Below are 16,622 nucleotides of genomic sequence, written 5' to 3' on the forward strand. Positions count from 1 at the left end.
AATCTGACTTGTAATATGTCTAAAACACGTAGATCAAATTTCAAATGTGTATGTACCTATCGTATGCATAACTTGAATCTCAAGCATAATATATTTACACTGCCAATAAAATGTAGGAAGATTATTTCTTTGTTTCTAATGTATATTAATCAAGTTTTTCATACAATAAGTATATACGTACTTACAATTTAATTATTTAGTTTAATTATTCTTCACGTCATATTTCAATTGCCATTTAAAGACCTTATTGATATCGTACTAATATTTTGAGAATTTAAATAGAACATTTTGCAATTCAAGTACCGATTTAGAATTTAGTTGGAGGATTTCTTATGAAATTAATCTTAAAGTAAAATATCAACAATCAATAGATTTATCTGATATAAATTAGAGATTGATTTTTTTTTCAAAAAAAATAAAATTAAAAAAATTATTAATTATATATAGTGAAATTATAAAGACTTACTCTTTATTTTTTCCAGAGTGATATTGAGTTAAACATCTTATATGGGAAGGTTAGAGTTACTTTTAATTGAATTAATTTTATTTGATTTTGAAAGCTTTAATTGCTTGAATTAGAAATAAAGGCGTGAGGGCTCCTTTGTTTACAAGTAACTTCTCCATTTAATCTTTCATAATTTGTCGAAAGCTCCATAAATTCAAATTAAGCCTTCTCCTAATACAACGCTTTTACCGATCATCTACACTATATTATACCTTAACTAAATTTTCAAGCTAAATTATATCTTGAAAATGTACTTAATTAAGCTGATTGAATTTTAACTCGATTGACATGAATATTATTATTAATATAAAAAGACGTGAATTTCAGTGACTTAAAATATATTTTCCTCCTACTAAACTTGCAACTTGCTTTGCAAATCGTGGTCTATAATCTCATTTACTTACTTAAAAAAAACAACGTTTAAAGTTAAATCTCAATGTCTATAATATCTTTTAGTTGAAATATACAGGCTTGTTACAACAAAAGAAGTGCAGTACACGTTTGTTGTTTCTTATGTCATCCATTTTAGCCATTGTTGGTATTGTTGTCAGTCCATCTAAAACCTGTCAATGGCTTTAAATGTGCTATTCTCTTCTAAATCTATAGCTAAAGCTTCATCAACCTAACAAGGAAAGAAAACCAAAAAAGAACCCTGTAAAAATGAGAAAAGTGAGATTTATTTGCTCAACTCTTACCTATCAGCTTTTTCTATTGTTTTTAATAATTCTGAAAACTGTTTCATCTAAAGAAGAAGAAACAAAGGTGCATTCTCCTTTGTAATTGATATATATTGTCTTTATAACCCGTTATCTGTCTGTAAATGTAACCCTACAAGTGTTCAACGTGACAGAATTTTTACATTGTTTACTTGGGAGATGGTTCTTTGAGCCAAGCCTCTGCAGCTCGAAAGCACTTGAGCCTTCTCAGCTCTGTCAAGGCAAGGTTAGCTTAGCTTTCTTACCCATACATACATTGATATATATATATGTACGTCCGCATATCAGTTTGTTCATTGGGTTTTGAACAGTGAACATGATGCTAAAGAGTCCATGATTTATAGCTATACAAAGAGCTTCAATGCCTTTGCTGCAAAGCTATCTAAAGATGAAGCTGAAATGTTAATGGGTACATGAATTTTTTTTTTCTTTTCGGGTCCATTTAATTTCCATATTTTTTTGACATTAATAAGATTTGGTATTCGAGGTGTTTAGAAGTGGATGAAGTGGTTTGTGTGTTGCCAAATCGATATCACAAGCTACACACAACAAAATCATGGGACTTCATTGGATTTCCACAAACAGCTAAAAGAAATTTGAAGCTCGAGAAAAACATTATTGTGGGTCTGCTTGATACAGGTTTGAGGAAAACTTAGTTAGTTTTTTTTTTTGCTTTACACAAATTATGTTTTAAAAATAAAAATCAATATCTGGGAATTAATATGATGTAATTCCACTTACAGGAATCGCACCACAGTCAGATAGCTTTAAGGATGATGGATTTGGTCCACCACCCCATAATTGGAAAGGAACATGCCACCATTTTCAAAATTTCTCAGGATGCAACAAGTAAAAACCATGTTTTATTTTTTAATATATTAATTCTTAGATTTATCAACTTAATCCCATGTTTTTTGTCGTATTGTTAAAAATTTTAAAATTATTTGAAGCAATGTAATTATAAGATTGTTATTTCTGTAGTAATGGAGTGAGGTAAGGTTAGGCTTTATCAAATTATAATTTAAGTACTAAATTAAAAAAAATTAAGTACGAATTGAATGTAAATATTAAATATGCTTTATTGGTGCTTAATGTTGATTATTTTTTCCCTTGGACCACCTTGATTGAGTTCTGTCTATAGCAAGCTAGTAGGAGCTAAATACTTCAAGCTTGATGGTAACCCCGACCCAGCTGACATTCTATCACCTATAGACGTGGATGGGCATGGCACCCACACATCATCAACCTTAGCAGGAAACCTAGTCCACAACGCGAGCCTTTTTGGGCTAGCCAAAGGCACTGCTCGTGGTGCAGTGCCTTCAGCTAGGATAGCTATATACAAAGTATGCTGGGTCAGCTCAGGATGTGCCGACATGGACATCCTCGCTGCAATGGACGATGCTATCACCGATGGTGTGGATGTTATATCTATATCCATAGGTGGGGCGACTGAGGATTTTGTCACTGATTCTATATCGGTCGGTGCATTCCATGCCTTGAAGAAGGGAATTATCACGGTGGCTTCTGCTGGTAACGATGGCCCCAGCTTGGGTTCTTTGTCTAACAATTCTCCATGGCTTCTTACTGTGGCAGCCACTGGGATTGATCGACAATTTAGGAGTGCAGTCAAGTTGGGAAATGGACAAAGTTACTCGGTAGGTTTGATATGAAGAAAATTTATTTTTGTTGAATACTTGGAATCAAATCTAATTGGTTTGCTAACAGGGAATTGGGATTAACTTATTTGGAGCAAACGAAAAATTTTACCCCATTGTCAGTGGGGCTGATGTTTCCATGAATGCAGAAAGCAAGGAATTAGCAAGGTAGTACTTTGTTCATCATCATCTTCTAAAAAGTGGGAAAATTGACTGTTTGATTGTAATTACAGGTTCTGTTATGGTAACACATTGGATCCTGCAAAGGTAAAAGGACGGCTTGTTTACTGTATGCTAGGCCAGTTTGATGCTGATTCTGTTGTTAAAGGAATTGGAGGAATCGGCACAGTGGTCGAAAGCGAGCAATACCTTGATACTGCTCGTATTTTTATGGCACCGGCCACCATGGTGAATATGACTGTAGGGGAAACTATAGATAAATATATACATTCCGCGAGGTATGAATATAGAATGTTTTTAAATGATTCCCTGTTGATGATGATAAATGCTAAAATGCTCAAATGATGATTAGCAGATCAGCTTCAGCAGTGATATACGGGTCACATGAAGTCAAAGTTTCAGCTCCTTTTACTGCTTCATTTTCATCTAGAGGCCCAAATCCAGGCTCACAACATCTTCTCAAGGTATCAATAAGCTTTGAATTCTGTCTTTAATTCAAGGGCTTAGATATCTAAACAAATATACAGCCTGATATTGCAGCCCCTGGTGTGGACATCTTGGCAGCATACACTCTTATGAATTCCCTCACCGGGTTAAAGGGTGACACCCAGCATTCAAAGTTCACTCTCATGTCTGGCACTTCCATGGCCTGCCCGCATGTTGCTGGTGTAGCCGCCTATGTAAAGTCATTTCACCCTACTTGGACACCAGCTGCAATCAGATCTGCAATCATGACCACAGGTAAGGATAAAAACATAGACCCATCAATTATTCTAACTCGATTCACTATTTCAATCGTGTCAAATCTTAACACTTCTTTGTAATAAACTAATAATAAGCAAAACCGATGAGCCGGAGGGCGAACAAGGATGCCGAATTCGCCTATGGTGCCGGCCAATTGAATCCTACCAAAGCCATAAACCCTGGCCTTATCTATGACATGGACGAGATGTCTTATATTCAATTCCTATGTCACGAAGGCTACAGCGGATCATCTATAGCTCATTTAGTGGGCACAAAGTCCATAAATTGCTCCTCGTTGCTTCCTGGATTTGGCTACGATGCCCTTAACTACCCATCAATGCAACTTAACATGAAAAATGGCAAACAGCAAAGTGTAGGTGTTTTCATGAGAAGAGTGACCAATGTAGGTCCAGCATTGGTGTATAATGCTACCATTGAAGGTCCCAAAGGAGTGGAAATCACAGTTAAGCCCAAAAGCCTAATCTTCAGTCGTAGCTTGCAGAAACGAAGTTTTAAGGTTGTGGTGAAGGCAAAACCAGTGGCAAGCACTGCATTTACGGTGCTATCAGCTTCGCTTGTATGGAAAAGCACTAGCCACACTGTGAGAAGTCCTATTGTAATCTATACTCTCCAAGACTAAAATATTACTAGTCATATATAAAAGGGGCCATGCAAGTGCAACCCGTTCTATATCTATACTTTACTATACTATAATATTACTTAAGTGGCAAATCCAGCGAAACACAGAGCACGACTTCTTGAAATTGAAAATTTTCATTTAGCTCTAATAAAATTTTAAATTTGTAATAACAAAATTATACTTTACCGTTAGAGTAATAAAATTTTGATTCAACCTTATAAAATTATAAAAATATAAATTATTAAAATAACAAAATTATATTTTTACTATAGTAAAAATATACCATTTAATTTTAACCCATTAAAAATTTTCTCCCTATGTCCATTATTACTTTCTCATTTCTTTATTAATATATTTGTATTATTATATTTAATACTACGAGGGTTTCGGTTACAGTTGAAGAAACTGCTTGTCTTCGGTATTTTCGCCGCGGGAAACATATGATCAAAACATCCCAATAGCAAAGCCTCTTTCTCTGCCTCTTTTCCCTCACAACCCCAGTTATTTCATTTCCTTTTTTTTTTTCCCTGAGAGAGAGATTTTCGTTTGGTTTGTGCTCTTTGTTGCTTTGGATAGTAGGGTGTATTTTTTTTTCTCTTTTCAGTTCAATCATAGTATTTCAATCGAATTCTTCGTTGGAAGTTTGAAACTGAGAAACATAACTGAGTTTGGGTTCCCTTTTTTTTTTTCTTTTGGTTATATGTATGAAGAACAAAGTTGCCTTGGTTTTTACTTAATTTGATACAGTCTAATTTGATATAAGAATATTTGGTAAGAAATGGATAATAACCCACACCAACATCCTTACCCTTATCACCATGGATACCCTCCAAATCAAGATCCTTATGCGGCTTTTCCATATCAATATCCTTATAACACTCCCCAATACCCTCATGCACCGCATATGTATCCGCCCTCAGCCCATGTCCCTGTTGCAGCTCCCATTGATTATAGACACGCTCATTCTCATTCTGGACAAGTTCCTTATCAATATTCCCACCCAGTACCTCCAAATCCTTCCCAACTCCAACATCATGGTAATTTCCAGTATGGTTCAACTCCTTATCCTTACCAGCAATCCCTATCTGGTCATTACCCACCTCCTGAAATTAATCCGCAATCATCCTCTACTTATCAACAGCCTGCACAATATCCTCCTCAATCATCATCCTCTTATCAACAACCTGCACAATATCCTCCTCCTGAAAGTAATGCAGAGCACCTCTCTAGACACGTTAGCTTCTCTGGTCATAACAGGCAGGACAGTACAAGTTCCTTAGGAGCAAATATGCGAAGCGCCTCACCTGCTTATCCGCCTTTGGATCATCAATTGAATAATATGCATTTGTCTGGTAGCCATTCCTCAGCTCCTGCATCACCTCCGGCACCTTCGGTGCCTATATTGGCCGCTGGTACTTCAACACCCGATTATGCGAGCAACTCTAGTAATTGGGAGGGGCCTAGTTTAGGCCGAGCTGATTTGGCTAATCGCTCTAGTTTTTCCCATAAGGATTCATTTAAGGGATCACAACAAGTGCAAGGTATGCAGATTGTACCGTTCCAGAAAGGTTCATTGAGAGTTCTGCTTCTACATGGAAATTTAGATATTTGGGTTCTTGAAGCAAAAAATCTGCCCAACATGGATATGTTCCATAAGACATTAGGTGATATGTTTGGAAATTTTTCTTCAAATATCTCAAAAAAGATTGGAGGGCGCTCGGAAGGGAAGAATACAAGTGATCCTTATGTCACAATTGCAGTTTCCGGTGCCGTTATAGGAAGGACTTTTGTGATCAACAATGATGAAAACCCTGTCTGGAGGCAACATTTCTATGTTCCTGTTGCACATCATGCTGCTGAAGTGCAATTTGTTGTTAAAGACATTGATATTTTAGGGTCAGAGATTATAGGAGTTGTAACAATTCCAGTTGAGCAAATATATGCAGGGGAAAAGATTGAGGGAACCTACCCGGTTCTGAATGGTAATGGAAAGCCCTGTAAGCCTGGAGCCGTTTTGAAATTATCAATTCAATACACACCAATGGAGAAATTGAGCTTCTATCATCATGGTGTTGGAGCAGGTCCTGAATATGTAGGGGTTCCTGGTACATATTTTCCTCTTCGGAAGGGGGGTAAAGTGACTCTTTATCAAGATGCCAATGTCCCCGATGGGTGTCTTCCAAACATAAAACTCGACCAGGGCATGCACTTTGTGCAAGGAAAGTGTTGGAGTGACATATTTGATGCTATTCGTCAAGCTAGGCGCTTGGTTTACATTACAGGGTGGTCAGTTTGGCATAAAGTTAGGCTGGTGCGCGATGTTGCTCCTGCTTCAGATTGCACTTTGGGTGACATTCTTAGGTCGAAGTCCCAGGAGGGAGTTAGAGTGCTACTTCTGTTATGGGATGATCCTACTTCAAGAAGCATCTTGGGATACAAAACTGTGAGTAACTTACTATTATGTTATTTCTCATACAGAATAGCTTCACTGGTACCAGTAACGTAGGCAAAGCTGGGACTTTATTTCCTATCATCTGAATGTTAAGTCTATTTATAGTTAACTAGTTCATATAATGAAGTACTTAAACCTAATGACAATATAAGCAGATGCTGATCATTGTGCGTACTAGATTAATGGAGAACATTGCATATTCAAAATGAATGATGACAATGAGAGTATGTAAACTTTTATCACTTCATTCGTGTATTGTTGTTACACTTTTTTTTTTTTTTTGAAGATAGGAGTTTATCACTTTTTTCAACTTTGAAAAGATTTGCTTATTATGGTTGTTAATTAACTTCTTTAAATTGACAATACAGGATGGAATAATGACAACCCATGATGAGGAAACACGAAGTTATTTCAAACACTCTTCGGTGCACGTGTTACTTTGTCCTCGCATTGCTGGAAAAAAACATAGTTGGGTCAAACAAAAGGTTTGATCTAAACAATCATTAGTTTTAACTATTCTATCCCATAAATGCATTCCTAACTCTGCAATTTTCTCCACTTCAATTTTGCAACCATAGACATTACTGCTAGATTGTTGTATTATTGGGAAATCATTATCAGCCTTATTAAGATTCTTTAGTCACAGTTTGCACTATTATCGTATGCGTGGTTGTTGCACTTGCAATTTACTACCAACCGTGTATGGACAGGAGGTTTGGGAATCAGAAAGTGTATTCAGCTTAGAGATTTCATACTTCTGAAGAAAAAAACTCTAGCTTCTTGACTGCCAAAAATAGTATTTTCAACTTTTTACATCTATAAGTTGCACTTCCAAACTTTGACAGAGTACAGCTGAATGAGGGAAACCCTATAGGTCTTTCAAATCTTTTTTTATGGATATATTAGAATAATTCATAGACCAAATTCTAATTCCATTTTTGTATCTATACCATAATGGTGATTAACCTTTCAAAAAATAATTAGAGCCCTTTTGCTTCATGTTACTGTTATCTCATTTGAATAGGGACTGTGTTTTGTTGTCTAAATTTGATGGTTAATGCCATTCCAAGTCATTTTTTTGTTTCCCTTTTTACTGGATTCTCAATTTCTCGTTATCAGTTTTTTTATTGGTGGCTGGTACATTTTATGAAGTTCAAGGAGATTGGAACCGTAGCCCTTAACCCTTCTGAGGGTAAACAAACACTAAGCCATCCCTAGATCATTGAGCTTGTTATATGGTATCTTGTTCCTTATGTTTGGCTAAAGCACTATATTTTTCTGATACAATTAATTATCAGGAAGTTGGAACGATTTATACACACCATCAGAAAACTGTAATTGTGGATGCTGATGCTGGGAACAGTAACAGAAAAATTATTGCTTTTCTTGGCGGCCTTGACTTATGTGATGGACGGTATGATAATCCGGATCATGCTTTATTTAGGACACTACAAACATATCATAAGGATGACTATCATAATCCAACATATACGGTAATTATCTATCATTCTTGGTCTTTTGTTTTATGAAATTTGGGCAGCTGCAAAATTCAATGGTACTCTATCACAGTATATAAGATTTCCTGCACATTATTTAAATGCAAATTACTTGAGCAGGGTTCTACGGCTGGTTGCCCAAGAGAACCTTGGCATGATATGCACAGTAAAATTGATGGCCCAGCTGCATATGATGTTCTGGTCAACTTCGAGGAACGTTGGTTGAAGGCAGCCAAGCCTCATGGACTTAAAAAATTAAAAAAGCCCTTTGATGATGCTTTGCTGCGGATAGAAAGAATTCCAGACATTATGGGAGTTTCTGATTTTACTGAGAATGAGAACGATCCAGAACGTTGGCATGTTCAGGTAATTTTGCTACTTGAATTTGGCTTTTGTCATAAATGAGTTGGTCTAGTGGGGGAGGTTCAAATAGGTCATAGGTTTTTTTTTTTTTTGGTGAATGTGATTTTCAAAAGCTTCTTTGACTTTTGCTTTTTAGTTTTCTACAAATGGTTTGTTTTTATTTATTGTTTGTGGGCTTCACGTGCAGATTTTTCGCTCGATTGATTCAAACTCTGTAAAAGGCTTCCCAAAGGATTCAAAAGATGCAACAAGCAAGGTAGAGAGAAGGTTGCCCTTTGATTTGCTTTTTCTTTTATTTTGGCTTAATCATATATTCTACGTGTTTCCAGTGTAGAAGCTAACCGATTATTGTTTCCGTGACAGAATTTGGTGTGCGGTAAGAATGTCCTTATTGATATGAGCATACATACAGCATATGTGAAGGCCATTCGTGCTGCCCAGCATTTCATTTATATAGAGAATCAATATTTCCTTGGATCCTCCTACAATTGGAGCTCGTATAAAGACTTAGGTAAGGCACTTAAATTAGATTTTGATGACCGTCATGTTTTGTGACTAGCGTAAGAAAGTTGATAATGGACCTTGCTTTGCAATAGCAATTTTGGGATGCTTGGATGTACGAGTTATGCATTTGAATAAGGTTAATATACGGAGTTTGTTGGGGCTCAGTAAATATTGGTTCAAACATTGCACCAATACTATACATTTCTGTTTGAATTCAGAAAGTGGTAAAAATCTTAGACTTTGATATAGATATATATATATATATAAAGAAGAAATAAAAGTACAAAGATGAAGAACCAAACTTTTTGGTTAAACATATCAGTCAGATTATCAATGTATCAAGTCCATGAGTTAAAAACTAATAAGAATATTTCATTAGTCCTATTTGTTCCTGGCTTTATCTGATATTTCTTGTATTGGATGCTTCATGGAAATTTTCATGGGAATAATAAGGCATTTGTTCGTAGTTTGGTTCGGAACGCAATAACCTTGCATTCTTTTCATAGGTGCTGACAACTTAATTCCAATGGAAATTGCTCTTAAGATAGCCAGTAAAATTAAAGCAAATGAGAGGTTTGCTGCATATATTGTTATTCCAATGTGGCCAGAGGGTGTTCCGACAGGCTCTGCCACTCAAAGAATTTTATATTGGCAGGTAGAGTTTTAATAAAAATCTTTTGTTAAAATGTTTAAAGCTTTGACTGTATTATTATCATTTTTAGGCTTCATCAAGATGTCTGCTTTGGAGCAAGTCCTACACAAGCTTTTGCTTGACACTGTTGGTTCAATTAGGGCGTTAAGACTTTGTTATACTGCTTTGGCTTGAACTAAAGAATTATGATTAAAACTAGATATTAAAAGGCCATTGATCTTGTTGCTGCTGTTGCAGAACAAAACCAGGTCAATGATGTACGAGACTGTTTACAGGGCTTTGGTAGAGGCAGGGCTTGATAGTACTTTCGTGCCAGAGGACTTTCTGAATTTCTACTGTCTTGGCAATCGTGAGCTTGATGGATATCAACCTCCTGCTGACGGAAGTCCTAGGGCTGCCAATTCTCCTGAGGTAATCTATACCAAGTCCCAAAAACCTTTTCTTTTTGGTAATTCAACGTCTTGGGCGATATCGTGGTATTCTAAGATCCTCAAACCTGACCCAAAAGCTTTGCCCAAGCTTCCAAGGCTGGTAAGAGCCATGATTGTATAGAATCAAGCCCATTTCACTTGAATATCTCAAACATAACCCTAAAGTTCCTACAAAACTAATATATTTTCCTGGTTTTTTGCATTCCAGGCTCTTAGTCAGAAAAGTCGAAGATTTATGATCTATGTCCATTCAAAAGGTATGATAGTTGATGATGAGTTTATAATAGTGGGATCTGCAAACATCAATCAACGCTCCTTGGAGGGTACCAGAGACACGGAGATTGCAATGGGAGCTTACCAACCTCAACATACTTGGGCAGCAAAGCATTCTAGTCCCCATGGACAGGTAACCTTACATCTGTATTAATGATACAATTCCCTTGTTAACCAAATGAACCATGTGATCCTGGCAATACAAACATGGTTGTTTCTTGTATTCGCACCATTAAAGTATGCTTAACTTTGTGTTGTTTATTATAGATCTATGGGTATAGGATGTCATTATGGGCAGAACATGTTGGAGTTGTCGAGGACTGCTTCGCTCGACCGGAGAGTCTCGAATGCGTAAGACGGATTAATCAAATGACTATACTGAATTGGAGACAATTTGCAGCGGAGGAAGTGACAGAGATGAGAGGGCACTTAATGAAGTATCCGGTTGAAGTGGATCCCAAAGGTAAGGTCAAGCCCCTTCCCGGAGCTGAAACTTTCCCTGATACTGGAGGAAACGTTGTCGGCTCATTTCTTGGCATACAAGAAAATCTTACAATTTAACCAAATCTGCTACTATATCCACTATTCAAATACAAATTTGAAACTATATATCTTTAATTTGTATACTTCTTAAATTGTCCAAAGCAAATTTTGTAGTTACCTATATTCATCGTTTCAAATACAACTTATCATGCTTTTTTTGTTAGTATCCTTTTTCCTATATTAATGTTTTCTTTAGTATTTCAGATTAAAATCTTTAACAGTGTTTTTTTATTTTTTTAATTATAAAACTCCTCTTTTTCAATTAAAAAATTCTCCACAACCTACATCAAAATTAGTTTAATAAAATTATCCCCTGGTTTCTTTTGAGAATATAAAAATTTGTGGGGACTAGGGATCGTCTAGAAACTTGATTAAACTTCGATATCAACCGTACACGTGTACTTTCCCCTACTGAAATCCAAATTGTCTTTCCCATGTGGACTGAACCTCGCTTATTGTAGCTGAGCAAAGCATAGATGGAATCGAATTAACACATTTTATCTGCTGTACCTGCCCCACATTTTATCCTCATACGATCCACCTCTTTTCTTTTCTATTTTTGTTGGATTAATTCAACATATATCCACTCATTTTCAATTTTAAATTATGCCTAACACTTTGATATTAATCTTGTAACACTTCATTCTATTCACATAAGTTATAGATGTTTTCTATTTTTTCTATTTTTATAAATTAATTAAAAAATTGTATATGATGAAGTTTAAATTAATGGCATTGTGTATATAATATCTTTTACCTTCTAAATTAAAACAATTTTTAATTTTTATATGAAATTTTAATAAGTATGTTTGTAATACAAAATCGTTATATATTTGTATATATTAATTTAATTTTACTTACAATTAAATTTTTATTTTTAAAATTTAGTACCATACATATTCTTTTTTTTTGTTAATTTCAAATCATACATTTTATTATTTTTACATGTATACATGTGCGACAGAATTTCTAAACATTATATAACAAATAATGCCATTAAAATTAAAGATTTGTGTGATAATTGATAAATACATTCTAGTACATGTATTTTAAAAATATCCTCCAAGTTAATATCGTATGCAGTACCAAAAAAAGAAATTTAATAATTGATATGATACTAATAATTTTAAAAATAATTAGAATATTTTGAAATTTAAAATCTAAATCAAGACATATTAAACTTTATTATTATTATTTTTACACCGTTGATCAATTCACTGATCCTCTTCTTCTTCATTTTCCTTTTCCTGCACATTAAAGAAAATTAATGACAACAACTTAAACTCGTTGGTAAGAAAATTAAGACAAATTAAATACCATCTACCACTCATTTTATAACAAAAACATATATTTCTAAATTCAAAATCGGAACTAAACTTTTATATGAGTTAAACTAAAACAATTATTTACATTTTACAAGTTAATTTCACAGACAGAAATAAAAATCTAGCAAAAGATAAACATGGAGGAAGCGCATCTGATGCCGCAGCCAGGATCATCATCTTCTTCTTCTTCTTCTTCTTCTTTTTCCATTTTTGATCATGACCACGTTATCTCGTAGACCCTACCAACAACTAGCCCCACGTGTCAAATATTTTTTAAAAAAAGAAAGAGCTCCTACCATCAACAGCTAAGTTTCGGACACGTGTCAGAACTAGAGAGTGAGTAAGGTTTAGCCCACACGCTGGATCTGACCACCGAACTAACCGTAGGGGCCACCACCTTGGGAAAAATGCAAAAATGGTCCCGTTGGGTCCACCCATTTCTTCCCTATTGGGTCCCGTGCCCCACATCACATGACATGACAGTGGCCCGTTTGGCCCATCACAATGCACGGTCCACGGAATGCCCTCTTCCCCTGTTTTTTGGTTCCAGTGTTGACCCACAACTTACGTGGACCCCACCCTCCGCCTAATCTATGACCCCACATTACACGTGCACATCTTTTACAACACCCGTCACGTGCACACGTGCTTCCGACTCCTTGCACCCCTTTAGGCCTTTTACGCCTCCTAACCTTTAGGCTTCGCTCGCTCGTTCGTTCGTTCATGGCGGTTGCACCAGCTACGAAGCCACCAATCAGAGGTGTATGAAATTGGAACCCAAACATAGCAAGGAAGGAAAAAGAAACACTTTTTTTTTTTTGCGTCTTCCCTTGTCATGGTTGCCAATCAATGCTTCGAAGATCGAGTCATGAACTGAAGTTCTTGTTTATCATAAATCTCCAAAGAAAAGTCTCTGAGCATCTGAGTCGTTGTCGTAGTAGTGGCACTGGCAGCAGAACTCGAACTCGGTGCCATAACCGACGTCGTCTTAGCCGCCTTGGAAACAGGAACCGTACAACTCGTAACTGCTACATTACTTTGAAGTTGACTTGGCGTTGCTGCTTGCAAGGCGGACACGAACGACGATATGGGCCGAGCTGAAATGTTAATTACCGGTGTAGCTGTGGCTGGGAAAGTGAATATATGAGGCTGAGTGGAAGGCCCGGCCATGGATGCCATAGGTGGTACCATGAAGAAAGCTCCTGGAACGACGGTGTTTGACGGTATGGCCCAAATTGGAACCAACCCCTGCGGCAAAACAGCGGCTTGTTGCTGCTGCTGCTGTTGAGGAGTAATAACAGGAGCCAAACCAGATGAAACTGAGACGGCGTCGTTTATGTCAACGTACTCGCTATTCGCGGGTCGTTTGTGCTTCTTTTTACTAGGGTCGCCGGGTTCAGGGTTAGCGTTCGAGGTTGTTGGGATTTTAAGGGTCCCATTAACCGACATAGCGATGGCGGGGACGGTACCGGTTCCGGTGGCCGCTATTATCGCTGGTTCAGCGTGCTCCAATAGCCAGCGAATTGTTTCCCCATCCGACTTGTGACCTAATTCTCGGGTCAGCTGAAAGATCCGAGCCGCACAAGTAGCAGGAATTCGGATCCTCCGACCACGTCCCTCGACTTTCGTGTGGCGGTCCTTCGTGGACGCTCGTTTCGGCCCGGCGGGTGCTGCCGTGACTGGCGGTACCGGTACACCTGACGGCACGTGCACCGCCACGGGCATCGCGCCTAAAGTTGTGTCTATGTCAGGCTCTTCTTTGGGGTTCTTCGACGGTGCGGCATCTCCACCGCCGCTGATGCTGAGAACAACTGCTCTGGGATCCGCATCCTCTTCAGCCTCAAGTTTATGAATTGCAGCCATTAGTTTAATTTAAGAAGAAGCACAAAACCACGTAAAACGAAAGAAAACAAAGAGGAGAGAAAAACGAAGGCTTGAATTTTATAAAGAGGATGAAGAGGAAAAACAAAATACTGTGGATTACATCTTACACGGGGAAGTCCTTTTGTACCGACTTTTTAATAATTTCGAACAATAGATAAAACTCGTTTTATATTATAAAGTGATCAGCATTTAGTCTTACTGTGATATATAATTAAATATTTTTATTTTAAAATAGTAAATATTATTACGAATTTATTTTATTTTTTATATAAAAACAACTTCAAAATAAATTAACAAATAATATTTATTAAATTTAAAAATACTAAAATCTCTAAAGTTTATTTTTTTCATTTATATATAATTTTTTTATAAAAACATTTTTTATGTGGTTGATCTAGTTAAAATTAAAATTGAGGTTCTTTTTTTTTCTCTTAATATCTTGATGAAAAGAATCTACGGTTATCTACAGATTGTGGACTGTTGGACCCGCTAGATGATGACACGTGGTGGGCCCCGTTCCACAGGATTATTAGAAATCTGATCGTTCAGGGTCAAAGTTGGTGATGCGTCCGAATATCCAATTTGCAAATTCTATCGGTGTTTTTTATTCCAGAAATTTATTTGGTAAATGTAGTCTTTATGTATTATTTTAAAATGTTCAAAGGTGGCATCTATTTCATGTGGATGTATTAAAATAATTAAAAATAAATATAAAGAAAATGGGACACACATGTGGTAATATTTTCATTAAGGTATTTTACTTTTTTTTAAGGTGCAATAAGCATAATATAATTATAAATATAAGTTTGTGTAATCACAATTAAATTATTATTATATAAACAAATAAGAACTGATAAAAAGTGAGCTAAAGTCAACAAATTGATGCTAATTAAACTAAAACTCCCATACAAGTAGGGGTGTAGCCTCTAAAATCTTAAATTAGTAAAGATAAAATTACACTTAATCCCTTAAAAATAATAAAAATTTGAATTAATCTTTTAAAAATTATAAAAATATAGGTTATTAAAATGACGAAATTATATTTTTACTATTGTAAAAATTACAATTTAATTTCCGCCCTCTAATTTTTTTTTTACTTCACCGCTGCATATATAATGAGAATTAGAGACCTAAGCATGAGATCGTGCATGATAAATTTCAAACCTAATGCTCAAGACTTTTCAATGTCAAACAAACATCTTTCAATATTGTTTTTTTTATTTATAATACTTGAACTTAAAATTTTACTTCGAAAATATTAAATTTTTAATTAAATTATTATCTTATATATTGTTAGTGGAGTAAAAAACCCCACAAACAAATATGGGTTAATACCACTTATTTTTAGAGTGTATTTAAATAATTAAAAAAAATACTTTGATATCATTTTAAAGCCGCTTGTAGAGTTCTCTTACTACACAAATAATGAATAGAATAATTACCCATGCCCAATTACTTATTATTACTAATACTGTTTTTTTTTTCCTTACTAAGGTTAACTGTCCAAGAAAATCGAATCATTCCAATTTGCATGGGTGACCATGAGATTAGTGCCCAAGAAAAACAAACCCATGTTAAGTTATTCAATATATTACATTATTATATTTACCTCACTTGGTTTAGATGTATTTTATTATTTAGTTGAGAAAAGTATAATATTATCTAAAAGAATATGAGAAAATATTTAGTATATTGTTAATAAAGTTTGTAAATTTCGCAAATAGAATTAAAGGTTGACAAATATTTTAATAAGTATAATATTTATTTGAAGAATATTTTATTAAATTATTATTGTTATTGAATATAATTTTTAATAATTTCTTCAATATTAATTAAAAAATGTTGATATGAAAATTTATCAAACTTTTCCAATAGATTTTAATGTATTGTATTCTCATTTTTGTTATAGAAACTTAAAGAAGTTAGGAAAAAATTTTAGGGGTCGATATTAAATTGTCTATATTTTTATAATTTTTAAAGAATTAAATAAAAAATTATTATTTTTAGGGGAGACAAAATAAAATTTTATCTTTACTAATTTAAACATTTTAAAATTTTAAAAAGCCAAAATAACAAATTTTCCAGGGAAATCGGCCTCTGAAATCTAACACAATATAAATGTAACTAGTATTTTTTTTTCCTTCAATCACTTATTTGAATAAATCAATCTCAATTTTTATTTTATTTATACATATAATTTTCTTTTATTAAAAAATTCTAGTTAATTTTTAATTCTATTAATATACTATTTATATTAAA

At 35.0% G+C, this 16,622-nt stretch overlaps 3 protein-coding genes across 5 annotated transcripts; 2 read left to right on the forward strand and 1 right to left on the reverse strand.

The window, feature by feature from the left end:
- Positions 1-1,131: 1,131 nt before the first annotated feature.
- On the forward strand, positions 1,132-4,496 carry LOC107957279 (subtilisin-like protease SBT4.14). The gene is made up of 11 exons (XM_016892770.2): positions 1,132-1,267; positions 1,356-1,447; positions 1,533-1,630; positions 1,717-1,860; positions 1,965-2,070; positions 2,363-2,876; positions 2,947-3,044; positions 3,110-3,334; positions 3,412-3,520; positions 3,584-3,797; positions 3,896-4,496. The coding sequence occupies exons 1-11, from the start codon at positions 1,166-1,168 to the stop codon at positions 4,438-4,440; spliced, it is 2,247 nt and encodes a 748-aa protein (XP_016748259.2). The 5' UTR covers positions 1,132-1,165; the 3' UTR covers positions 4,441-4,496.
- A 342-nt stretch (positions 4,497-4,838) lies between these two features.
- LOC107957278 (phospholipase D gamma 1-like) lies at positions 4,839-11,320 on the forward strand. Of its 3 annotated transcripts, none has more exons than XM_016892769.2 (10): positions 4,839-6,883; positions 7,261-7,377; positions 8,191-8,385; positions 8,509-8,754; positions 8,939-9,007; positions 9,115-9,262; positions 9,762-9,910; positions 10,145-10,318; positions 10,547-10,744; positions 10,879-11,320. In XM_016892769.2, exons 1-10 carry the CDS (start codon positions 5,219-5,221, stop codon positions 11,170-11,172), a joined length of 3,255 nt encoding a protein of 1,084 aa, XP_016748258.2. In that variant the 5' UTR covers positions 4,839-5,218; the 3' UTR covers positions 11,173-11,320. The 3 variants fall into 3 exon arrangements, with proteins under 3 accessions (XP_016748258.2, NP_001314582.1, XP_040935743.1); NM_001327653.2 differs by having other exon boundaries at positions 4,855-6,883; positions 10,145-10,438; XM_041079809.1 differs by lacking the exons at positions 10,145-10,318; positions 10,547-10,744; positions 10,879-11,320 and adding an exon at positions 9,978-10,123 and having other exon boundaries at positions 4,863-6,883.
- Positions 11,321-12,508: 1,188 nt separating this feature from the next.
- On the reverse strand, positions 12,509-14,503 carry LOC107957277 (transcription factor TCP9). The gene has a single exon (XM_041080904.1). The coding sequence runs from the start codon at positions 14,340-14,342 to the stop codon at positions 13,326-13,328; it is 1,017 nt and encodes a 338-aa protein (XP_040936838.1). The 5' UTR covers positions 14,343-14,503; the 3' UTR covers positions 12,509-13,325.
- Positions 14,504-16,622: the final 2,119 nt, after the last annotated feature.

This window comes from Gossypium hirsutum, chromosome A11 (assembly GCF_007990345.1).
Source record: "Gossypium hirsutum isolate 1008001.06 chromosome A11, Gossypium_hirsutum_v2.1, whole genome shotgun sequence".
Classification (NCBI taxonomy): Eukaryota; Viridiplantae; Streptophyta; class Magnoliopsida; order Malvales; family Malvaceae; genus Gossypium; species Gossypium hirsutum.

What these genes read in the sequence shown, in the direction of transcription:
- LOC107957279 (XM_016892770.2), top strand. Translation starts at nt 1,166, where the DNA reads ATGAGAAAAGTGAGATTTATTTGCTCAACTCTTACCTATCAGCTTTTT. An exon ending in GAAATGGACAAAGTTACTCG is followed by an intron (nt 2,877 to 2,946) that starts GTAGGTTTGATA and finishes GTTTGCTAACAG; the next exon opens with GGAATTGGGATTAACTTATT. An exon ending in AAATATATACATTCCGCGAG is followed by an intron (nt 3,335 to 3,411) that starts GTATGAATATAG and finishes GATGATTAGCAG; the next exon opens with ATCAGCTTCAGCAGTGATAT.
- LOC107957278 (NM_001327653.2), top strand. Translation starts at nt 5,219, where the DNA reads ATGGATAATAACCCACACCAACATCCTTACCCTTATCACCATGGATAC. An exon ending in CAGAACGTTGGCATGTTCAG is followed by an intron (nt 8,755 to 8,938) that starts GTAATTTTGCTA and finishes CTTCACGTGCAG; the next exon opens with ATTTTTCGCTCGATTGATTC. An exon ending in GAGCTCGTATAAAGACTTAG is followed by an intron (nt 9,263 to 9,761) that starts GTAAGGCACTTA and finishes TTCTTTTCATAG; the next exon opens with GTGCTGACAACTTAATTCCA.
- LOC107957277 (XM_041080904.1), bottom strand. Translation starts at nt 14,342, where the DNA reads ATGGCTGCAATTCATAAACTTGAGGCTGAAGAGGATGCGGATCCCAGA.